The sequence below is a fragment of the Hyperolius riggenbachi genome, chromosome 10, assembly GCF_040937935.1.
Source record: "Hyperolius riggenbachi isolate aHypRig1 chromosome 10, aHypRig1.pri, whole genome shotgun sequence".
Classification (NCBI taxonomy): Eukaryota; Metazoa; Chordata; class Amphibia; order Anura; family Hyperoliidae; genus Hyperolius; species Hyperolius riggenbachi.
This window is the reverse complement of record NC_090655.1, coordinates 49,583,906-49,608,725: the sequence shown is the minus strand read 5'-3', so window position 1 is coordinate 49,608,725 and position 24,820 is coordinate 49,583,906. Positions and strand designations below refer to the sequence as shown.

The following is a 24,820-nucleotide window of genomic DNA, read 5'->3' as shown; positions in this document are numbered from 1 at the left end:
AATTTTTTTCTCTTTTGTTTATGCAGTTTATAAAGCCGCTCTACGTTCTCAAGGCCCACAGTGTGTCCTTCAGCACTTTGATGCTCTTTATAGCATGTTATAGTAAGTATGTCACTCTGCCTTCACCCTAATGTCTACAGACAGCAAAATACATTGTTCTGCCACGTGATGAGTCCAAGGCGAATGTGACTCCTCCCTCCTCTGGGTGTGTCTCCGCCCATCACCCTCGGTCTGTAATCTTGGTGGCAGTGGAGGAGTATGTCCCTGCCACTGTAAGGCCAGACCTACAGCAGCTGCGTAGCGGGTCTGTCTCAGCACTCTGCCCTCCAGAGCAATGGTATGCAGAAGCTGAGGGACCTACAGGATGGATGGTGACCAGCAGGGGGCAGGATGGAGGTCATCACTCAGTAACAGGTGACGGAGGAGGTGTGAGCACATATCTTTGGTAATCTGATGGCAGGTGGGGAGAATTATCAATTTTTATATTTTTTTTTTATAGGCTTCTGGGTATAGAACACCTGTAAAAACTGATTACCTTTTCTTTCCTATAGCCATTTCCGCACGTTGGAGGGCCCTCTGAAGGAAGACTTGCTGGACCTGCTTGTGAAAGGTGTGTGTGTGTGTGTGTGTGTGCCCCCTTGGCATTAGAGAGTGGAGTGTGCCGCTGTGTTGCCACTGGAGAGTGTGTACTGGCAATGGGAGCGGGGGAGGGGAGTGAATGCACGGGGGGAAGGTAATGGTGTGTACACACTTGAAAGATAAATGAAAGATCTTAGACCAATTTTACTACTTTCCATGTAGTATGAGAGCCATACCTACACAGTCTATTCTATGGAGCTGAACTCCCCATCAGACAGAAATCTTTGCAAGATGCTGCACACACAGATGCTGTACACATTCAACAGATCATTATCTGCAAAAGATCTGTTCCTGCAAAAGATCCGTTCCTGCAAAATGCATTCATAGTCTATGATATCTGCAGATCCTCATACACACCTTGTTTAACAGACATTCATCTGCAGATCAGATCCACCAGGATGGATTTTCAGATATGCAGATGAATGTTAAAGGAAATTTTGCATTGGACCTAATGGAAATCTGATGGCAAAAAAATGCCATCAGATCGATTTTTCAATAATTTCATACTGAAATCTATTTGAAATCTGTTCCTAGTAAAAAAAAAAAAGTGTTCCTAAACGGATCAGATCAGAATATCTATCTGATGATCTAACAAGTGTATGGCCACCATAAAAGGGATGCATAACTGAGGAAAATTTAGGCTAGTTACTTGCCTGGGGTTTTTTTCTAGCCCCTAAAGTCCTCCTGATGCCCTCATCACCATTCCATGCTGCTGTTACATAGCCTCGCACTTGCTCGATCATGCTCCTGTGGCCAACAGTGCTTTGCCCGTGCTCAGTAGCAATTTTTAGTGACCGCGCAAGTGCAGAACAGTACCGGTCACGGGAATGTGATGGAGGAGGCTAGTGACACGTGGCCACGCATGCAGCGTTCAGAGAGGAACAAAGCGGTGTGGAACGACTGCAAGGGACAAGAACTTAAGGGGCTGGAAGAAGCCCCAGATAAGTAACTGGCCATTTTCCTTTTAACAGTTAGTGTCCTTTAAAATTCTAACTACCCTTCTGCTGATTTAACACTGAAACTAGCAGCTTTTCCTATATACATGGGTGGTCCCAGTGTGGAAAAGAGAATTTCTGGCCCATAGCATGATATTGGTAAGCAGGCAGCTTATCAATATAATGGGGGGGGGGGGGGGGGGGCAGTCTTGGTTTCATTTTCAAATCTGCAGATTAAACCTGGCTGCTAGTTGTAATGACACTGTCACTCACATGGGATATTGCTGGCTATGTGGCTGTAAAGGGGCCATGGTGTCTCTCTCTAATCACTCTGTGCCTCTGTATGCCTTTGCCCTGGGTGAATCTGTGACCATCTGTACACTGGCTCACTCTCCTCTTCCCAAAATTCCCAAATTAATCCTGTCCAGCAGTGAGTGGAGTGGTCATCTCTCTCTAGGGCATTGTCCTTACGACTCCTGGAAAAGATGTAATCGGAAAGTTAACTTTTTTTATTTTTTTTATTTCTCTACTATGCCAATTGTATTGTACTTGTAAGGGAACCTTAACTGAGAGGGATATGGATGTTTCCTTTTAACCTCCTTAGCGGTATGGACGAGCTCAGCTCGTCCATTTCCGCTGGAGGGTGCCGCTCAGGCCCTGCTGGGCCGATTTACTAAAATAAAAAGCAGCACACGCAGCCGGCACTGTGCCAGCCGCGTGTGCTACCTGATCGCCGCCGCAGCGCGGTGATCCGCCACGTACAGCGGCGAAAGAGGGTCCCCCCCCCAGCCGCCCGAGCCCAGCGTAGCCGGAACAAACAGTTCCGGCCAGCGCTAAGGGCTGGATCGGAGGCGGCTGACGTCAGGACTTCGGCTGACGTCCATGACATCACTCCGCTCGTCGCCATGGCGACGAGGTAAGCAAAACAAGGAAGGCTGCTCATTGCAGCCTTCCTTGTTAATTCTGATCGCCGGAGGCGATTAGAATGACGCGTCCGGAGCGCCCTCTAGTGGGCTTTCATGCAGCCAACTTTTAGTTGGCTGCATGAAATAGTGTTGTGTTTTTTTTTTTTTCTTTTGTTTTGTTTTTTTAAAAAAAAAAACCCTCCCGCAGCCACCCTGGCGATCTTAATAGAACGCCAGGGTGGTTAAACAAAACCAGTTGCTTGGCAGTCCTGCTGATCTCATTGGCTGCAGTAGTGACTGAATCACACACCTGAAAGCATGCAACTAATCCAGTCTGACTCCAGTCAGAGCACCTGATCTGCATGCTTGTTGAGGGTCTGTGGCTAAAAGTATTAGAGGCAGAGGATCAGCAGGAGAGTCAGGCAACTGGTATTTTAAAAGGACAAATCCATTCCCTTCTCCGTTTGAGTTCACGTTAATGGTTTCTAAAAGGCCTAGGTGTCTAAAGGGTGCAATGTTTCATTTTGCATATTGATGCGCTCATCTACCTCCTAACATGCACCCCTTAAAGTCGCTGGATCAGTATGTAGAGGAAAAATCCTGCAGATTTTTACAGCTAGTGTTTGGGCTGAACTGTAGAGCGTGATCTTGGATAATGACTATAAGGTTCACAGAAAGGCTTTGCTATAGAACAGCTGCTTCTGGTTGTTTCCAGCTACTTCCCAAATGGCCAGTGATCTGCCTGCAGTTCTGGAAGATACGTCCTTGTCTCAGGCTGATCGCAATACTCACCTGAACACCCTGAAGATGAATTGCTTTCTGCTGGTACATCTGGTTGAGGCATTCGAGGTGGAGACGTACAAAGCAGCTCTGGGCAATGTGGAGCCCAGTGGGCGGGTGAGTAATCATCTCCTCTATGGTGCCTCAGTCCTAGCAGTATAGTTTCTTATATTGTTACTTTTATTAGGGAAAGAAGGGGAAGTCCAAGGCTGATGGTTTCCTGTGGGAGTCGGAGCGGGAGAAGGTCCTGCAGGCAATTACACATCTCCTGCAACTGGATGTTCGGCGGCTCTGGACCATGTCTCTGATTGAGGAGGAGTTCATCAGGTTTGTGATATGCAGAAGCATGCAAGGCATTCTATAATGCAACCTAATTCCTTGTTCTAACAAGGAGTGTGATCGCAGACAGATTAACTCATAATAGACCCAGTGAGATTCTGTGACTCCTGCACACTGAACTAATGGTGCATTTGGTTCTTATACGGCTTGCTTGTGCATTGCACCCATCTCCTATGGCTTGGACTTGTGGTGGCCTGAGTGTCTTTGTATTCTGGGGTTGGGGGCCTAATGTGTTGGTGCACAAGGAGCAGCTGAAGTCAACTGACTGCTTGTTCCTATATAAAAATCTTACCTCCGGGATTAAAGTCTGGTACTCACATTAATTTCTGATTAACCAGTTTTACCCAGTGCTGGGCCGAAATTACGCATGAGCGTAATTACGCATCGTAATTCAATGTAAATTTACGCGTAATCGCTACGTGTAACTTACGGTCTTACGCGTAATTATTTACGCATAAGCAGTAAAGTGGTATCGTAATTACACTGTCTACTGTAATTGCTAGGTATGCGTAATTTTACGCGTAATTACTAACGTAAAAACTCCCCTTTTCTAAGAGTAGCCAATCAGTCAACATCCTAAGCAACCAATAGTATCTTCTCCCGCCCTTCAGTATAAGCGTACGTTTTGACGCATACGAATGATATGTACGCAATAACTGTCACATTGACGGCTATTGCGTACATACCGTCCGTATGCGTCAAAAAATACGCATTAATGGGTATTACGGCACTACGCGTAACATCGTAGTGTAAGCGCCTACATTACGGTATCCTTACGCATAACTGCGTAAGTTTACGCGTAATTACAGCGATGTACCGTAGATAATATCCTACGCCGTAACCGTAATGCGTAATAGTGTAAAATTACGCGTAATGATCCATAAGCGTAGATTTTGCCATTACGACCAGCACTGGTTTTACCACCTCCAAGTAACCTCCAGTAGATGGTACTACCCACAGAGAGACTCTTGTGCAGAAAGAACAGCTGACTTTTCAGCAGTGCCCTCTAGTGTTCATTTTTCAAAAACTCACTTTCAAAAATGTTTTGGGCTACATTACATTCTAGTTCAAGTTTTTGTGATATTAAGGGAAGTTGGGTGATTCTTCTGGGAAGACAGATGCCCCCCATTCAGGAAAGCTGTGTGTGTGTGTGTGTATATATATATATATATATATATATATATATATATATATATATATATGTATATGTATGTATTTGTGCAGCTGCTGCAGTATAGACCTCTCCTCTCACTAATGGCAAATAGAGATAAGAACTTATTTTCTTTTCAACAATAAAGCTGCTGAGTCTATTTGTAATCCAGTTGCTGAGCTGTTTGTTGGCATCTGTATGATGAATGTGATCTCTTGATTGATCAGGGTTTGTGTCTTGTTGGAAACTTGCCTAGGTTAATTTTTCAGTCTTCTTATTGCATATATGTCCAACTCTGGCGCGCAGAGCCATCAAATTTGGCCACCCAAGTGGTTTCCCCACTTTGTATTATGTATGACCCACTGTTAGACCACTAAGGAAGCTATATTGGAGGTAAAGGCTTTGATAACCAGCAAAGCCATGGGGGGGGGGGGGAGATCGCTAGACACCAGGGAACTGTATAGGCGATGTACACGAGGGAATTGTGTTAGGTAAGAAAAGGGGGTGGGGGGGGACTACTAGACATTGTTTGGCCTGCAATACTGAGATTTGACTTTATGACCGTTCCCCTTCATACCTGGGGGTTTGTGTTGAAGACTACTAATTGGAAACCATTTACATCCTCCAACAGTGAACTGAATAATATAATGCTCATAGAATATTCTGCCAAGTGATGAATCTAAGGCAAATGTGACTCCTCCCTCCTCTGGGTGTGTCTCCGCCCATCGCCCTTGGTCTGTAATCTTGGTAGCAGTAGAGGAGTGTTTCTCTGCTACTGTAAGGCCAGACCCACAGCAACGGTTCTGTCAGCTTGTTCTTCCCTCCAGAGGTGGTGGGCAGATACTGAGGGACCTACAGGATGGAAAGTGACCAGCAGGGGGCAGGGTGGAGCTCATCACTCAGTAACAATGGTGATGGAGGAGGTGTGATCACTTATCTTTGGTAATCTGATGGCTGAATTGGCTACAGCATGAGAATGTTTCAGAAGGTAACACACATGGATTGACCTGATATTTATGTCTCTCCAGCATGGTGACCGGCTGCTGCTATAAGATGATGGAGAACCCCAGTATAGGAGCTCTGAAGAACAAGCCACTATGGGAGGCTTTATCCCACCTGCTGGGTGTGGCTGTAAAGCGCTCCAATGACACGCTAAGTAAGTAAAGTTTACCTTGTGGGCGGAGTTTGTATCTGATTTGGCATGATCTAGTTTTAGTCATTTTAAAGTAAGTGGTTAGGCATTATGTTTATTGGATGTTGAAAGTGGACCTGAACTCAGAACTTCCTCTCTAATCTAAAAGATAAGCACCAGCATAATGACCTTTAAAGAGAAACATTTCTTTGTTACAGCTGATACAAATCCTGCAGTGTCTACTTCCTGCTTTCATGGAAGCAAACATAGGGTTAACATCCTGTGTTTACAAATTGGCTGATTCCTGAGCTGACGCAGCTGAGAACTCAAATCACAGTGGGGATTAATCACAGATGAGTGGGAATTAGTCAAGCTAAAATCTGTAAATACATACAGGGTGCATTTCTCTGCTTTCCTTCTGGTCTGTACAAGAGATCAGGTCCACTTTAAATTAAGAATGCCAAGTATGTGTATCAGTTTTTGTCCTTAACCTAAACTGCTCCCACTACACACCCTCTCTTAACTGGTATACCATCCTGGCTCCCTACACGGTATACAAAGAGCAGGAAAGGTCTGCTTGACATGACTTGAAAGCTGTGGGGGTTGTTGGGTGACTGTGTTTATAAAGTATTTTATACTATTCTTACTGCCATGTGATGAGTCCAAGGCGAATGTGACTCCTCCCTCCTCTGGGTGTGTCTCCGTCCATTGCCCTCGGTCTGTAATCTTGGTGGCAGTGGAGGAGTGTGTCCCTGCCACTGTAAGGCCAGACCTACAGCAGCTGCATGGCGGGTCTGTCTCAGCACTCTGCCCTCCAGAACAATGGTATGCAGAAGCTGAGGGACCTACAGGATAGATGGTGACCAGCAGGGGGCAGGATGGAGGTCATCACTCAGTAACAGGTGGTGGAGGAGGTGTGAGCACATATCTTTGGTAATCTGATGGCAGGTGGTGATGGATAATCCTTCTGTCTGTAGGAAAGGGATACCCTAAATATCTCTTCACTTTATTATATACCTTCCTCTGCTGCTCGTCTCTGGAAGATGCTTGCAGCATTTCCCCACCAGCTAGAATCAAGGGAATAATGGATACGGAATACAGAGAAAACGGAACAAGTTTTCCAATGGGCACATGTGGAGTTGGGTTCCTGCTACTCTGCTGGAATCTGCCCTTGTCGCTGCTTCTGTTTCCACTCTTTCTACAGTAATGAAGATCTACAGTCTCCAAGGGCCCTAATGGCAGCTCCTATATTCCCTACTTCAGGATTCAGTTTTGATTTGGTGATTGGTAAAGTGAGTTAATCTCCACCTCTCTTGTCTTGTCTTCAGGTGTGAGTGTGAAGGTCGTCCAGCTTCTGCAGCACTTTGAGCACCTGGCCCCTGTGCTAGTTCATGCTGTGGCTAAGTGGGCCACAGAATACGGGATGAAGGCTGTGGTGGGGGAGATCTTGCGGTGAGTGACCCATAACTGCGTTTGCATTCAGACATCCAAGGATTCCTTAAAATTCCACTTTTTTTTTTTTTTTTTTTTGGTCGAAAAATTACATTGCATCAGGACACCTTCATGATCTGTCCACATATGATCTGTCCACATATGATTTTTCATATTATAGGTCTTTGCACATGTAGCACTTATGAGGAGAGTCGCTGTTCAGTATGCGTCAGATCTATGCACATAACCCCAGATGCCAGATCTATGAGCAAATGGTTGTGGTGTAATGTCACAGCAGCACTTCCTGTATGGACTCCGCCCCCAGAAGTGCCTCTCTGCACAGGGTTGACTGGCATGATAGTGAGAAGCGTTGGTGACAAGGCACATGCTATGCACGGCTGTGGAGTCGGTATAAGAATCATCCGACTCCAGATACCCAGAATTGCTCCAAATCCGACTCCACAGCCCTGATGCTATGTGGACACATTATGGTGGAATATGGTGCCTAGTGTTAGAAATATTGCATTATCCTTTATTTTTTATGATTTATTTTTTTTCCTTATTTGTATTTTTTCAAGATGTCAAAATAAAATTATTGAAATAATGTATAATTGAATTATTTAACGGTGTGAAAAAAATGTTCTGCTTTTTTGTGATGGTGTGAGAATCATGGCTTTATCAGGTCAGTTCCTGCATGACTCCTATTTAAAGAGAACCCGAGGCAGCTGTACAAAGAAGAAAAAAAATAAAACTGCTCCATGCTGCCTCCTGGACCGATCTGCGCTGCTCCATGACGCTCTCTGTTCTGTTCCTCCTCTGCAGCTGGTGAAATCACAGGCAGAGGAAATCCTTAGCTGCCTATTGGAGGCGGGGGAGGGAGGCGGCAGAGGCGGGGAGCAGGTTGGTGGAGGCGGGGGTGCGATACAGGGGAGGCAATGCGGGGGAACAGTTTGACATCTGGCAGGTAAACGGGAGCCTAGCGACAATCAAATTGTTGCTAGCTTGTCTCCAGCTTTGAGGGGGTACAGCGGGGGGAGGGGGGGGAGGCTGACAGCGGCACCAGAAGGAAACGGGGGCATGTCATTTTGCACAGAACGTGCCTTTGTGTCCTATAATTTCTTTAAAAAAAACTCCTCGGGTACTCTTTAAAGCGGATCTGAGATGAAACACTAACTATAACAAGCAACTTGTCTATATAGCTTATCTAAAGTTTAGATAGTTTACACAGCAAATCTAGCTGCAAACAGCTTCAACGGTTTGATTATTTCTTCCTGTGATACAATGACAGCAGCCATGTTGTCTGAAAGCATTACACACAGGCAAGCTGATCTGCGTCTCCAGCACTCAGCCTGTAAAAACCTAATTCCCCCTCATCCCTCCTCCCCTCTGCCTCTGAAATCTCTGGCTAGTAACACCTCCTCCTGTCCAGACTGAGCTCCCTTGAGCCCTTGCTACTGTCTGAAAATGCCAAGGCACTCTGAAAAGCTGTGGGCGAGGCTTGTTTAGTTTATAGGGAATTAGAGTATTAAAAAAAAAATTTGGCTTGAGTATTTGGCTTGAGAATGCCCTAAAAAGTATATAAAAGGAACACAATTATGCAATGAGTAAAAGATTTTTTTTTTTTATTAATCTCTGATCCGCTTTAACCACTTCCATACCATGAAATTGTGTGCTGATCTGTGCTGCGTGGGCTCTCCAGCCCACAGCACAGATCAGCTAGCAGCCAGGGCGATCAGACTTTCCCCCCCCCCTTTTTTCTCCACTAGGGGGATGTCCTGCTGGGAGGGGTCTGATCGCCGCCGGCTGCTTGCGCTTGCGGGGGGGGGGGGCTCTTCAAAGCCCCCCTCCGCAGCGCTTCCTGGCCTCCTTCCCTCCCTCTCCCTCCCCCTGTGAGTGGCGCAGGACGGATTTCCGTCTTCCCCATGTAAACACCGGGGAAGATCTTCCCACGTGTGTTTACATTTACCCTGCGAGCCGCCGATCGGCTCGCAGGGTGTTCACAGAGACACCCTCCGTGAACTGACATGGAACGGCCGCTCGTATGAGCGGCCGTTTCCATGGTATACACTTCAGGATTCAGGGGCGTATATATACACACCGAGAATCCGGAAGTGGTTAAAGGGGCACTATGGCGAAAAATTGTAAAATTGAAAATATTTGCAAACAGACAAATAAGTACGTTTTTTTTCCTGAGTAAAATGAGCCATAAACTACTTTTCTCCTATGTTGCTGTCACTAACAGTAGGTACTAGAAATCTGACAGAAGTGACAGGTTTTAGACTAGTCCATCTCTTCATAGGGGATTCTCAGCAAGGCTTTTATTCTTTATAAAAATATTCCCTAAAATAATTTAAACAATGATGCTGGACAGCTTCCCTGCTCGCTAAACAGTTTTTTGTCAGTTGGACAGAGCAACTGCCATTAACTAAGAGCTTTTGAAATTAAATAAATCCCTGAGAATCCCCTATGAAGAGATGGACTAGTCCAAAACCTGTCGCTTCTGTCAGATTTCTACTACCTACTGTACGTGACAGCAACATAGGATAAAAGTAATTTATGGCTCATTTTAGTCTGGAAAAAAATGTACTTATTTGTTTGTTTGCACATATTTTAAATTTTTACAATTTTTCGCCATAGTACCCCTTTAAGGAAAAAGTGTGGGGAATAGTAAAATGAAAGCAACTAGTCTGTTACTAGAAACTAAACCTAGGCTTGTGATGGACAAGGATAAATGCATGTGTTTGCAATTGAGGGAGGAACAAGTCTAAGTATAAACATTGAGTGGGGGCTGCTGAATCCAGAAAATGGGGATCAGAGGGGCTGGTAATGTACTGATAGAGCTATGCTAATATAAATTTTGACAGCCAATACTTTTCTAATGTATCATTATTATAAAAAAAATTATGCTGATTATAACCTTTTTGTCATTTTTGTATATTCTGTGCCTAACTACAAGAATATACATAACATTGATTTTTGGCTGAGTGTTTTATTTATTTCAGTGAGGTGTAACTGGTAAACAAATTGTGGCTAACAGTGGTCTTGTAACCTGTATAACTGACCCTGGGAGAATTAATGCTTTATTGTGTTAAAGTGCACTTGAGATGGTACACTGGGCTTTATTTATATTTACCTGGGGCTTCCTCCTGCCTCATGAGCACAGCGGCTTCCCTCACCTGTCCTCTTTGGACCCTCCGTTCTTGTGGTATGCCTCACGGTAATCTGGCTGGCTGCGCTCTTCTGCACCTGCTCGTCGCATTCCCTCGGCCAGGAGCGTTCTGCGCAGTAGTGTGTGTGTGGGGGGGGAGGTTATGAGGTCCTCAGCCAGCTAGACGTGTCGCAGTACAAGTTAGCCCGTGTATAGGTGCCGCAGTACAGGTTAGCCATGTCAGGAACCGGCACGCCTACGTATACAGTTCCCGACTGCGGGTTTGACCAGATTAAGGTGGGCGGGGAACAGCCTTATTTAAGCTACAAACAAGGCTGGAACCCCTCAAACACTTCCCACTGCCACCACTAGCGTTGCTAGACACGTCCCCTTAGTTGTCGAGGGCTAAACATGCAATCTGCGTTTTCGCATTTGGGTCAGCTTTGCGCTTAGGCCGAATACGAGAACGCCACGCACCCACACACAGTACAGTTGTACAGTAACACAGCACAATCAGACAATGATTTGTAATGCAAGTTACACTGTCGTGCAGCAAAACCACTAACAGTCGTTCCGAACGATACTGTTAGACTTCCCACTCGGATGTCGAGCGCAGAAGTGCCCCATACACACAATGCAATTACAATTTCATAAGGTAGTGTTGCTCAAACATAATAGAAAATCTCTCAAAGCTGCTATAGTTATTTAATAACATCTCTAGAGCCTGAAGGAAGGATTTTTTGAACCGCCCTCCTATCGGTCCTCCCCTTCCCATCCAGGGTGTCGATCCCTTCCCTTCCCTCCCCTTTTCTCCCCCTTTCCCCCCCCCCCCCCCCTGTGCTTTCCCTGTCCCCACCCATCCACCCGTCCCCTTCCCCTCCCCCTTCCAATTCCTTCCCTTGTCCCATCCCTCCCCCTCCGCTTTCCCCCTCCCCCCTTTCCCTCACCGGTACCCTGCGTGCAATCAAAGTTACCAACCACGGGGGTCTCCTATACCCCTGGTTCTCCAACCCTGTTCTGTTCCACGTTCTTGTTTCATGTCCTCCTTTGGCTGTAGCTTTCTTGATATTGGCCAATTTATATGCTGATGGTGGGCTTCTTTGATGACACCCCCACAGTGTCTATGTATTTTTATTTGGGCCGGTCTCTCTCCACCTCCTATATATTTATATCTACATTTTTGTTTGGATGCACGGATGTCCGCGGACGTGGTGTGACCAATATGTTTCTTTGGGATGCCACTGCCTGTTGACGCGGATTTCCGTGTTTGTAGGTTCAAGTGTTTATTATCATTTTTGATTGTGGACATTATTTTTATTCAATAACCATCCCTACAGGTGGCCGAATGCGGGCACGGGATCAAAAGGGGTGTTTATGGGTACTTTTCGTTCTCAATTTCTTTTTTTAGTGTTTGTTTGCGTGGTTCTCACGCATGCCCTCACACTGGTTGCGGCTGCGCTGTTCTGGCTCGCCTCTCCCTCCCTCCCCGTCTTCCTCAATGGGTGGCCACTCCTCTGACGCCCCATGTTTGTGTCTCCAGGCACATCCGGTGCGGCTGTCGATGGAGCGCATTTGCGCTCCGGATGTCTGCCGCCCACGCGCCCACACTCTGGTTGGTGGACGTGAGGTGATGACGTGGTTGGGGGGTGGGCGGGCGGAGCGGCGCAGCCGCATTCAGTATTTATGGACGCCATTACGGCGTCCATGTACACGCTATCGCTGTCTGCCTTTGAAAAAGCCGCTAGTTGCGGCGAAACATGTCAGGCTTCTCCTGACAGCGCTCCCCCTTTTCCACACCACTGGGACTCCTACACTCCTTGGATGCATGGCTGACTACACATGGCACTCGTGGCACCCTAAAGTCTACAGCTTCATTGCCGTTTGGACTCTCTGACAAAAAGGACTGGTAACTATGTGGCATTTTCGTCCAGCATATTGAAAGTGCACCTACACCCTGCCATTGGGGGTTTGACTGGTGGTGCCATTTGTCCTGTGGACATCTCCATCTGCTTGTGACTCATTTGCTAATAGTGTACCCTGCGATTGGGGGACTTTTTATGCATATGTCATATACACTATCAGCCGCTTTGCTTCATCAAGAGCCTGCTAACAGCTTGCTTCACTATATGTCTATGTAGGCTGTCACTGTCTGCCGCTGCTTTTCACAAATGAGCCATCAGCTTGATTCATCTGCATCTCATGATATAAAGTGCCTTTCTGCATGGCTGCAATGAACTTCATCATTTGATCACCAGCATAATGACATCCTTTTGCCACCATATGCCATTCATTTGCCACCAGTTTCTATGAACTTCACCATCTGCGTGCTATTGCCATTGTAGCCACATATATTCAATAGTAACATCCACAATCATCTTGTCCTCTGTGCAGAGCACAGGAGTCCGGGAGTTTATGTTGGGGACTGCAGCCCCTCTTGGTGTTGGAAAAGTTTGTGGGGGGAATTTTTATGGGTTCTAGTGGGGGGTTTTTAGGGTTCATGGTTTAGTGTTTCGTACAAATTTTTGTATACATATAGTATTGTTGTTAATAAAATATTGCCTGTCTTTTTCATGCACCCAAGAGCCAATCCTCATTCATTTTTACTTGTTGCTCAAACATACAATTAGGCACGGACTTATACACAGCTACACTGCAGTCTCCTCTAGGCTATGAGTGTTAGTTTAGTACCGCAGAAGTCAAGCTTATTAAATAACGATTTAATATTCCATAAAAACATAGAACAATGCAGAAAATAATATATACAGAAGATGTACAAAAAACAAAGTAAAGTTACAAGATAAAAGTTACAAAAATACACACACGGATATTTGCGTAAAAATAAAAATGGAGATTAAAAACGTTACCAACTTGAAGGTCTAAACGCTGTCGGCGGGAGCACGCCGCTTGTTCGACCAGAAGTCGAGATTATCTCTAGCTATGCGCTATCTCCAAGAGAAGATACTTACCAGGTATCTGCCTCTGCTTTTTATACTCTGAAATGCCCCCTGGGGCATTTAATGTCCAGCCCCCAGGAACTAATGCAGGTTCCCCGTTTGTGACATCACCGAACGCTTGTCATAATCTTTCCTGTGATATGCAAGCTTCAAAGGGTTCCTGTTTTAGCTTCTTGAAGGTTGCAGAATTCAATAGGTAAGATTGTATCCTACCAGACATCAAAAGGCTTCCTCCACATTATTTCCTTGGTTAAAGTGTATTTTAGCACATACATGAAAAGATTGCATTCTGGTTACAGGTAGCAGTTTGCCTGTAATTGCCTGTAGGCAGACGCAGACAATCACACCTGGGACAGCAGATCAAAGCGACTGCTAGTGGCCTAATGATCCGCTTCCTTGCCTATTGAAGGTGACTGGTAACGAGGTTCCCTTTTGTCTGTCTATTGACACCCACACACAATCACATAAACAGTCCATGAAGCTAGCTGCCAATACCTTCAAGCCATACTGGCTGACATCCACCTCTGAAAGATATACAGCAGACATACAAATGATAGAATATGTTTATGTATTCCTAACATCATCAGCACCCCAATATATCACCACAAGCCATCCATCCAGTTCCCCTTTTGTGTGCCCCCCCCCCCTCCCTCTTTAGTATAGGCAGATACACTCCCTTCCTTTAGTGTATATAGGCAGATCACCCTCGCCGCTGGTACCTGCTCCTTTCCTGGGCCCCCCTCCTCCTCCAAGTTCTGATCCCATTCGGCCTCACGGCATTAGATTGCCCTGCGGTTAACGGGCAGTGAGGTCACAATTCCTGAAACAGGCCCTGCGTTACTAGGCTACACTCACTGCCTGATCACTGCGTGGCAATCCAATGCGGTGAGGTGGAATAGGATCAGAACTTGCTGGAAGAGAAGTGGGTACCAGCGGCAGCAAAAAGCGCCATTTTGACTATCTGAAGATCAACAAGCTCCTGATCACGATTTTCTGTTTAAAACCGAAAATCGTTCAGCCCTACCCACGACTGATTGGTTTACCGTGAATTAGAATGGAGGGTCTGAAGATGATAGTGATGGAAGCCACAGTGCTCATGGGGCTGGAGGAAGCCCCAGGTAGGTATAAATAAAGCCTAGTGTACCATCTCAGGTACACTTAAATCTCTAATCCAATATAGTATAGGAGCTATCAAGTGTTCTTAACTTGTTCCTCCAACACAGGGACTCCTCTTATGGTTGCCCTTGGTCACTGTTTCCCACAGGCAGGGGAATGGCCTTGGTATGTGCAGAACATAATCAGCTGATGCCCCTTGCAATAAATGGGGCTGCCCTGGAAGAGGCGGTCTCCTCCTGATATAATGAAGTTTGTGAAGGCAACAACTAGAAGTCCCTTTACTAAATAAAGGAAACCAAAAGCCTATTGCTATATCAATTTTTAGTACTCATAAACGTGGCTGTACATCAGGCGACTTAATGGGTGATTGACTATCCGATTACATGATTATAGTTTGATCCAATGAAATCTGTGTGGTCTGAAGCATGCCTGATCGATGCCACAACTCATTTCTGTAGCCAAAATTGGCCACATGTATCAATTGGACTGCAAAATCTCTGGCCAGCGCGCTTGATCGGGTGCGCAGCGGTAACTTTGTGCGATATCAGGGCTAATGCAACAGAACATGCCTGGCCACCGCCCAATCAGGAAGTCACTTCCTTCAGGATGAAAGCGAAGAAAAGTCACTTCTGACGCGGCACAACGTAGCAGTATGAAAGTTTCCATAGACTTTCATTGCACGGCATGTGGTGTGGTAAAAAATACTGCACCGCCTCGGTGTGAAAGGGCCCTAAGATTGTAAGCTTGAAAGGGCAGGGCTCTCGCCTTTTTTGTGTTTTCCATTTTGTTACACATTTATTCATATTCTGTCACCATTATCGATTCTGTACGAACTCTTTATATTGGTGTATATCGTATTTTGTACCCCACATTAGTTTTTCTTTGTACAGCACCACGGAATATGTTGGTCCTTTATAAATCAATATTGCTGTGTAAATATTCTGTACCTGCTGAAATTGGTTGAGTATTTCGCTACCAACAAGCACAGTAATTGGGTGTATACAGTGTGTGACTCAGCAGCCACTGGGTAGAATTGGAGTGATATGCAGACACCTGTACCTACTCTTATCCTACTGGTGCTACTCCAATTTACTTGCTGTGCACAGCAGCATCTAGTGGATGAACAGGGTAATTGCAGCCCATTCACTATTCATAGTTACATAGTTATTTTGGTTGAAAAAAAGACATACATCCATCGAGTTCAACCAGTACAAAGAACAACTCCAGCCTGCTCCCCCACATATCCCTGTTGATCCAGAGGCAGACAGAAAAACCCTTACAAGGCATGGTCCAATTAGCCCCAAAAGGGAAAAATTCCTTCCCGACTCCAGATGGCAATCAGATAAAATCCCTGGATCAACATCATTAGGCATTACCTAGTAATTGTAGCCATGGATGTCTTTCAACGCAAGGAAAGCATCTAAGCCCCCTTTAAATGCAGGTATAGAGTTTGCCATAACGATTTCCTGTGGCAATGCATTCCACATCCTAATCACTCTCACTGTAAAGAACCCTTTCCTAAATGGCTAAAACGTTTTTCCTCCATGCGCAGATCATGTCCTCTAGTCCTTTGAGAAGGCCTAGGGACAAAAAGCTCATCCGCCAAGCTATTTTATTGCCCTCTGATGTATTTATACATGTTAATTAGATCTCCTCTAAGACGTCTTTTCTCTAGACTAAATAAACCCAGTTTATCTAACCTTTTTAGGTAAGCGAGACCTTCCATCCCACGTATCAATTTTGTTGCTAGTCTCTGCACCTGCTCTAAAACTGCAATATCTTTTTTTGTAATGTGGTGCCCAGAACTGAATTCCATATTCCAGATGTGACCTTACGAGAGAGTTAAACAGGGGCAATATTATGCTAGAATCTCGAGTTTTTATTTCCCTTTTTAATGCATCCCAAAATTTTGTTAGCTTTAGCTGCAGCAGCTTGGCATTGAGTATGATTATTTAACTTGTCGATGAGTACTCCTAAGTCCTTCTCCAAGTTTGATGTCCCCAACTGTATCCCATTTATTTTGTATGGTGCTAGACCATTGGTACGACCAAAATGCATGACTTTACATTTTTCAACATTGAATTTCATCTGCCATTTATGTGCCCATATAGCCATCCTATCCAGATCCTGTTGCAATATGTCACTATCTTCTAGAGAGTTGATGATTCTGCACAATTTTGTATCATCTGCAAAAATAGCAACATTGCTCACTACTGCATCTACTAGGTCAGGGGTGCCCACACTTTTTCGGCTCGCGAGCTACTTTAAAATTCGCCGAGGCCAGGAGATCTACCGGTGTTTCAAATGCACCTCCCCCCGGAAATGTAGTTAGGTATAGGTCCCTTCAGTATAGGCTAGCCGGATATAGGTCCCTTCAGTATAGTTTAGCCGGGTATAGGTCCCTTCAGTATAGGTTAGCAGGGTATAGGTCCCTTCAGTATAGGTTAGCAGGGTATAGGTCCCTTCAGTATAGGTTAGCAGGGTATAGGTCCCTTCAGTATAGTTTAGCCGGGTACAGGTCCCTTCAGTATAGGTTAGCCGGGTACAGGTCCCTTCAGTATAGGTTAGCCGGGTACAGGTCCCTTCAGTATAGTTTAGCCGGGTACAGGTCCCTTCAGTATAGGTTAGCCGGGTACAGGTCCCTTCAGTATAGGTTAGCCGGGTACAGGTCCCTTCAGTATAGGTTAGCTGGGTATAGGTCCCTTCAGTATAGGTTAGCCGGGTATAGGTCCCTTCAGTATAGGTTACCTGGATATAGGGCCGGTGGCGTCCAGGTCTTCAGGCCTGGCTCCGGTGGGCAGCGTGAGTGGAGTCGGAACTCAGACGTTTTCCGCCTCTCCACCCGATTGGCTGCGCGCCTCTCCTCTCCTGAATGGCTGCGCGCCTCTCCTCTCCTGAATGGCTGCGCGCCTCTCCTCTCCTGAATGGCTGCGCGCCTCTCCTCTCCTGAATGGCTGCGCGCCTCTCCTCTCCTGAATGGCTGCGCGCCTCTCCTCTCCTGAATGGCTGCGCGCCTCTCCTCCCCTGATTGGCCAGGCTCTCTCCTCCAGCGGCCAGCAGCAGGAACTGCGATATACAGCTGCTGGCTGCTAAATTCAATGGGACGCGGCCAAGAGGCCGCGATCTACCGATTAGGCGGTCGCGATCTACCGGTAGATCGCGATCGACCTATTGGGCACCCCTGTACTAGGTCATTAATAAATTGAAGAGCACTGTACCCAGTACAGACCCCTGTGGGACCCCACTGCTAACAGTCTCCCATTTTGAGTACGATCCATTGACCACAACTCTCTTTTTCTGTCCATTAGCCAGTTCCCTATCCATGGACACAGACTCTTCCCCAGTCCTTGCATCCTCAACTTTTGCACCAGACTTTTGTGGGCAACAGTGTTGAAGGCCTTTGCAAAGTCCAAGTATATCACATCTACAGCATTCCCAATATCCATATTAGCATTCACTACCTCATAAAAGCTGAGCATGTTAGTCAAACAGGACCTGTCTTCTCTTCTGCTCTTCCCAATGTAATGCTATGCGTTTTTTTACAAAACCTCATTGCTCCAGTGTGCACAGACACATAGGATAAAATTAGCAGCAGATTTAAAAACTCAAAACGCTCAGAAAAACTCCTAGTGTGCACCAGGCCTAACAGTTAGGGCTCGTTTCCACTATCGCGAATCTGCATGCGTCCAACGCATGCAGATCCGCACATGTAATACAAGTGGATGGGCCTGTTTCCACTGTAGCGTTGTTGAGGTGCGTTTTTTTCAGCGTGAAAAAAACGCACAAAAGAGCCAACGATTTCGCCTGCGTCGGGAATCCGTGCGAATCGCCGCTAATGTATTTAATAGTAAAAACGCATGCGTTTGTTACATGCGTTTTTACCCGCGATTTCGCATGCGATTTCGCACCTTTTTCAATTTTATTTAGCCCTGGCAGTGTCATGGTTAATTTCGCATGGCACCCTGCCATGCGAAATCGCATGCGAAATCGCGGGTAAAAACGCATGTGTAAACGCATCCGCATGCGTTTTTACAAGCGTCGGAATGCGGCCGAAATCGCGTCGCAACAGTGGAAACGAGCCCTTAAGATAAGTCAGAAAACAGCCCTCTCCATGACTTTGAAAGTCGTAGAGCTTAATGGCTTTTTTTGTATAGAGATAACTGGAGTTTCTTAAATCTTCCTGTACTGGAAACAATTAGACTGATGTATCTGATCTTAATGTTTTATTTCTTAGCTGTACTCCACATACAAATCATAATATCATCATAATTTTTTTTTTCCGCTTCAGTGTCTTTAAAGTGGTCTAAAACTCTGACATAACATTCAATAAAAATGTGTTTTCCTAATTTTTATTACTCATACAGTTATCATATTTGCTTTTGTGCATAAGTAATATTGTCTGTTTACAAATTACAAGTTTCCAAAGTGTAGTTTATCTTACACTGAATAAAATGCAATGGCAGGTTTCAAACTGCTTTTTATAATCTATTAACATCTTCTAATTAGCTGTTCTGAGCGGTTTGTGTGCTTGAAGCACAGAGAGCTTCACAGAGAGCTTCTTTTCACTTGTTACACTGTGTTTACGCACATGTATCAACATTGGAATACAAACAAAGATACTGTTCTCTCCGTTTTTTCCTGCTATTCAGCTTCAAATCTGCATCCAAAGTGCTTTGTTTAACCATTTCAGTATTTTCTGCTAAAAAACAATTCTGGGATAGTAGCTTTCAAGCTGTGAGGAATCTTTTAGAAGTAGAAATGCTGGCTTTCAGACCACTTTAATTGCAATTTTAGGAGGCATGCGAAGTAGCTAAGATCACCAGTTTTCTAAAACATAACCTACAACAGACCTCGCATGATTGGGAGACATTGTAAATCCAGAGTTCAAATGTGACTGGCCTGACTACATACACCATTAATTCTAAGCTAAAGAGAATTGTGGCATTTAAAACCCATATTCCAAGCACTATTCATTTAAACGTCTGATTTCAACTCCAGGTACCTAAAATTGCTCTGACTCCACAGCCCTGGTTATACAGTAGTACTATACTCTACATATGCACGCCCTGTAGAGCTGTTGTGTGAATCCACTGAGAATGCTGTGTATATTGGAACACAAAGCTGTTATCTATCAAACCTGGTCCAGATTGTGTATTCGAAGAAGAATTCTCTCCCAGCCAATCCCCCCCCCCTCCCCCCCCCCCGCCCCCATGCATATTCTACCGCAGATAACCTGCAGAATACTTTTGCTGACACACATGCCTGGCTTAAAGAAAAACCCACTCATTTCAGGGGATCTTTAAGAGGCATTTTATTGTGAAGATATGAAATTTATTACCTAGGAGAAAAAGTGAATTGGATCAAACTCCGCTGTATGAAAACTGCACGCAGTGTTGGCTGGTGGTGGTCGCACGCAGGCAGTGTTGGCGGCATAGTGGTGGTGGTTGCACGCAGGCAGTGTTGGCGGCATAGTGGTGGTGGTTGCACGCAGGCAGTGTTGGCGGCACAGTGGTGGGGGTTGCACGCACGTAGTGTTGGCTGGTGGTGGACGCAGGCAGTGTTGGCGGCACAGGGGTGGCGGTCGCACGCAGGCAGTGTTGGCGGCACAGTGGTGGTTGCATGCAGGCAGTGTTGGCAGCACAGGGGTGGTGGTCGCACGCAGGTAGTGTTGGCGTCACAGTGGTGGTGGTCGCACGCAGGCAGTGTTGGCTGGTGGTGGTCGCACGCAGGCACTGTTGGCGGCACAGGGGTGGTGGTCGCATGTAGGCAGTGTTGGTGGCACAGGGGTGGCGGTCGCACGCAGGTAGTGTTGGCGGCACAGTGGTGGTGGTTGCACGCAGGCACTGTTGGCGGCACAGTGGTGGTCGCATGCAGGCAGTGTTGGCGGCGCATTGGTGGTGGTCGCAGGCAGTGGTGGTGGTCGCACGCAGGCAGTGCTGGCGGCACAGTGGTGGTCGCACGCGCGCAGTGTTGGCTACACACCGGTGGTGGTCAAATGCACACAGTGCTATTTGAAGCTAATTGAAATCTACGCCCTGTTTTGGTGGTCACCTGGCTGGCAGGGTGTAAATTTCATCCGCCGATCTCTGCGCTTAATCCCTGCCCTCTGTCGCCGCAGCTCACTGGCTCTGCCTGACTCTGACGGTGGAGCCCTGTGGGCGGGTCAGGAGCCGATTTCATTGTCTTACATAGAAAAACCGGATCAGGAGCCAATGATAGTGGCTCCTGACCGGCTCACAATGGGTGGCCCGGGATCCTGATGTACGGTGTTTGCGACGGGTATGTGCGGTGATTAGTCGGGTTTCCGCATTCTCTGTACCAAAGGTTTCTGGTCCTTAAGGGGGCAGAGACTAAGCACCCTCATGTATTTTACCATATATATCAGTGGGAACATTAGAGACATCACCTACCCTGCTCTGTTTTTCTTCACTGCCCATTATCAGCCCTGATAAAAATCCCTGACTGAGCATTCACCAGTACTATTCTCCACTGGAGAGAGCGCACTGCACATGCTCAAACTGGCTGAAGTTACGGGACCTGCTACTGGAGATGGCTGAGAACGGCAGTGTGGGAGCGATCCGCGTAGATGGGGCTGGAGGAAGCACCAGGTATGTATAAAACGTTAACTATTTGTCTCTGGTTTCCTTTCAGTAAAAGTTTTTTACTGTATTTGGGTGCTAAAGGGTTCATGCACCTGAAGATAATGTAACCTGTTTTGGGCCATACCTGGCTATGGTAGGACTAAAGGTGGCCATTAACGATACAATTCCACGGCTGATTTTGCATTTCCAACCGCTGCAGTATTCAGAAACAATCAGTCATGCCCAATAACGGCCTAATTCCTGCTAATAAATTTGATCAGATAAATGGAATCATCTGTTTTTATATCAATCCCATTGATCAGATTGGTTAGTGAGAATATAGTTACATAGTTATTTTGGTTAAAAAAAAAAATGCGTCCATCGAGTTCAACCAGTATAAAGTACAACACCAGCCTGCTCCCTCACGTATCCCTGCTGATCCAGAGGAAGGCGAAAAAACCCGCACAAGGCATGGTCCAATTAGCCCCAAAAGGGAAAAATTCCTTCCCGACTCCAGATGGCAATCACATAAAATCCCTGGATCGTCTTTCAACGCAAGGAAAGCATCCAAGCCCCTTTTTAAATGCAGGTATAGGGTTTGCCATAACTACTTCCTGTGGCAATGCATGCCACATCTTAATCACTCTTACTGAAAAGAACCCTTTCCTAAATGGCTAAACAGTTTTTCCTCTATGCGCAGATCATGTCCTCTAGTCCTTTGAGAAGGCCTAGGGACAAAAAGCCCTCTGATGTATTTATACATGTTAATTAGATCCCCTCTAAGGCGTCTTTTCTCTAGACTAAATAAACCCAGTTTATCTAACCTATCTTGGTAAGTGAGACTTTCCATCCCACGTATCAATTTTGCTGCTAGTCTCTGCACCTGCTCTAAAACTGCAATATCTTTTTTGTAATGTGGTGCCCAGAACTGAATTCCATATTCCATATGTGGCCTTACTAGAGAGTTAAACAGGGGCAATATTATGCTAGCATCACGAGTTTTATTTCCCTTTTAATGCATCCCAAAATTTTGTTAGCTTTAGCTGCAGCGGCTTGGCATTGAGTACGATTATTTAACTTGTTGTCGATGAGTACTCCTAAGTCCTTCTCCAAGTTGGATGTCCCCAACTGTATCCCATTTATTTTGTATGGTGCTAGACCATTGGTACGACCAAAATGTATGACTTTACATTTGTCAACATTGAATTTCATCTGCCATGTATGTGCCCATATAGCCATCCTATCCAGATCCTGTTGCAATATGACACTATTTTCCTGAAAGTTGATGATTCTGCACAATTTTGTATCGTCTGCAAAAATGGCAACATTGCTCACTACTGCATCTACTAGGTAATTAAATAAATTGAAGAGCACGGGACCCAGAACAGACCCCTGTGGTACCCTACTGCTAACAGTCTCCCATTTTGAGTACGATCCATTGACCACAACTCTTTTTCTGTCCATTAGCCAGTTCCCTATCCATGGACACAGACTCTTCCCCAGTCCTTGCATCCTCAACTTTTGCACCAGACTTTTGTGGGGAACAGTGTCAAAGGCCTTTGCAAAGTCCAAGTATATCACATCTACAGCATTCCCAATATCCATATTAGCATTCACTACCTCATAAAAGCTGAGCATGTTAGTCAAACAGGACCTGTCTTTAGTATGGCTGTTATGCGGCACAACAATCATTTCCAACAATCGATTGGTCGTTGTCACATGAGCCCTAGTGGTCAGACCGCAAATTGCCTTCCGAACGGTTTCAGCACACAGACCATGCAAGCTTTGGTCGCGATCTTTGCGCAGAAACAGACAGAAATTTGGGCAGCAGCCCGACCAGAAGGGAGCCTGTGAGGTACGGTAATTACAACTTGCACACTATTTCAGGGTATCTGCCACCACCACTGGTATGGGCCAGTGGACCCACTGACTGACTAGTCCTGCAAATAAAAACGGGTAAACACACTTTATTCTGTCTAGATATCAACAATAGTAGCGTCTCTTCAGCGACCTGAGTCCAGTTTCTGTGTATGCTGAATAATAGGGTAGCGGGACAGTGAATGACTTTGATAAAGTCTGTATTCACGGCAATATAAATAATTAATATATATATACAGAAAATTATTAAAATCAACAATTATTGAGACATGAGATAACACAGTATGAAAATAAAGGGGAGAAAAAACAGATACTTAGAGTTCATGGAGAGGTGTCCTTTTGTGGGGAAAACTTGTAAAGTTCTTGGTTTCAATCAGAGTTCAGACCAGGTGGATGCCAGCATATCCTCAAGCTGGCACAGATGTGATCAAGATGGAGTTTCAGGGTGGAGGACATGAGTTTGTCTCCTCTGCCATTCTTATGCCCTTGATCCAGTAGGAGGGAGTGAGGGCGGGAGCCACACACCCCCTTAGAATATGAGATGAGTCCTCCCCTTGTCCTGGGGACCAGAAATCCTATCTAACCATATATGGGCTCTATCTCACAGAACCGTACAGGTCAGGGCAGATTTACTAACATTTTCAGGTCTGTCTCGATTTACCCAGCAGCCTGATACCAAACATGAGGGGTGGGACCCCTGTGGTATCATCAGGGCACTTTCGAACTGCCTAACTTGCAGTCTTTACCCTCAGAATGTTCTGAAACGTTCTCAGAACCAGCACCAGACAGGCCAATCCTGCTCTGTTAGTTTGGAGGGTCTGCCAGCCTGGCAACACAGAAAATATGACACACATAGCAGTTTATGGGAATATGAGATACATCTGGGATTTACAGCAGGTCATCCCCAGGCAAAGGCTCTTTGAAGTTTGGGGGCAGCAAGCTACCGTGTCAGCTCCCCTGCTGGGAGGAGAGCCAGAATGTCTGACTTTTCCCCAACTATATGGTTTCTGTCATCGTGCTTATCAACTATATCTGATGGATGGGCCATCAGCACAGCTTGAAGCCAGGGACACTGCAGCAGGCTCTTGCCTTTTGGTGGAAGGAGGGAAAAAGAAAAAAAAACCCAGGAATGTCAGTTCTGATTCCTGTAATGGCTGCACAAATTTAGCGATCAGAAATTGGACTGCGCGGATCCTTCCAATTCGCCCACGTCTCTCACGGCTGTTCCGTGACAGTCGTGACATTGTATAATTATTGGCCACCTTTAGGATCATGTGCTCTGAAACATGTTGCCCCAGTAAGGATCTCTGGATGAGTCTGAGGTGTGCTGCGTATTTTCTTTTCCTGTCTACAGAGTATAGTGTCCTATACTCTATTCATGGGATCGCAGGATTGTGAGCAGAGAACTCTCTTCCAGTAGCCAGCCTGACAACACTAGAAGCCGTCTGCCTGCTTAATCCACACATCCCGCAGTAATTTTTGTGTTAACTGTACTAATGTATCCTACTGAGGACCGAATCTCTCCTGTGGGGTTCCTAGTTGTTGGATAGTGGTGTGTGTCAGTCATATGAGGATATATAAAGGATACCCGAAGTGACATGTGACATGAGATAGACGTGTGTATGTACAGTGCCTAGCACACAAAATTATGCTGTGTTCCTTTTTTTCTTTGTTTGAAATAGTTAAATATCAGGTATGCAAGTGGCTGACTCAGTCCTGACAGGAAGTGACTATAGTGTGACCCTCACTAAGAAATTCCCCTTTTTATTCCCTTGCTCTCAAAAGCCATTTTCTGCTAGGAAAGTTTTTTTTTTTTTTTTTTTATAGTTGGA

General features: G+C 45.7%; 1 protein-coding gene and 3 non-coding genes across 4 annotated transcripts in view; all 4 read left to right on the top strand.

Moving 5' to 3' along the window:
* Positions 1 to 24,820, top strand: part of NCAPD2 (non-SMC condensin I complex subunit D2) — a 70,784-nt gene that overhangs the window by 5,923 nt on the left and 40,041 nt on the right. Inside the window, exons 3-9 of the mRNA XM_068258906.1 lie at positions 27 to 102; positions 552 to 610; positions 3,195 to 3,376; positions 3,447 to 3,586; positions 5,777 to 5,904; positions 7,209 to 7,332; positions 12,000 to 12,081. Of these exons, the coding sequence (XP_068115007.1) occupies positions 27 to 102; positions 552 to 610; positions 3,195 to 3,376; positions 3,447 to 3,586; positions 5,777 to 5,904; positions 7,209 to 7,332; positions 12,000 to 12,081 (791 nt within the window). The remainder of the gene's footprint in view (positions 1 to 26; positions 103 to 551; positions 611 to 3,194; positions 3,377 to 3,446; positions 3,587 to 5,776; positions 5,905 to 7,208; positions 7,333 to 11,999; positions 12,082 to 24,820) is intronic.
* LOC137537343 (small nucleolar RNA U85) lies at positions 161 to 459 on the top strand. Its single transcript, XR_011024599.1, has one exon. It is a non-coding gene; the product is annotated as a small nucleolar RNA U85 (small nucleolar RNA).
* On the top strand, positions 5,414 to 5,704 carry LOC137537396 (small nucleolar RNA U85). Its single transcript, XR_011024630.1, has one exon. It is a non-coding gene; the product is annotated as a small nucleolar RNA U85 (small nucleolar RNA).
* LOC137537342 (small nucleolar RNA U85) lies at positions 6,529 to 6,827 on the top strand. Its single transcript, XR_011024598.1, has one exon. It is a non-coding gene; the product is annotated as a small nucleolar RNA U85 (small nucleolar RNA).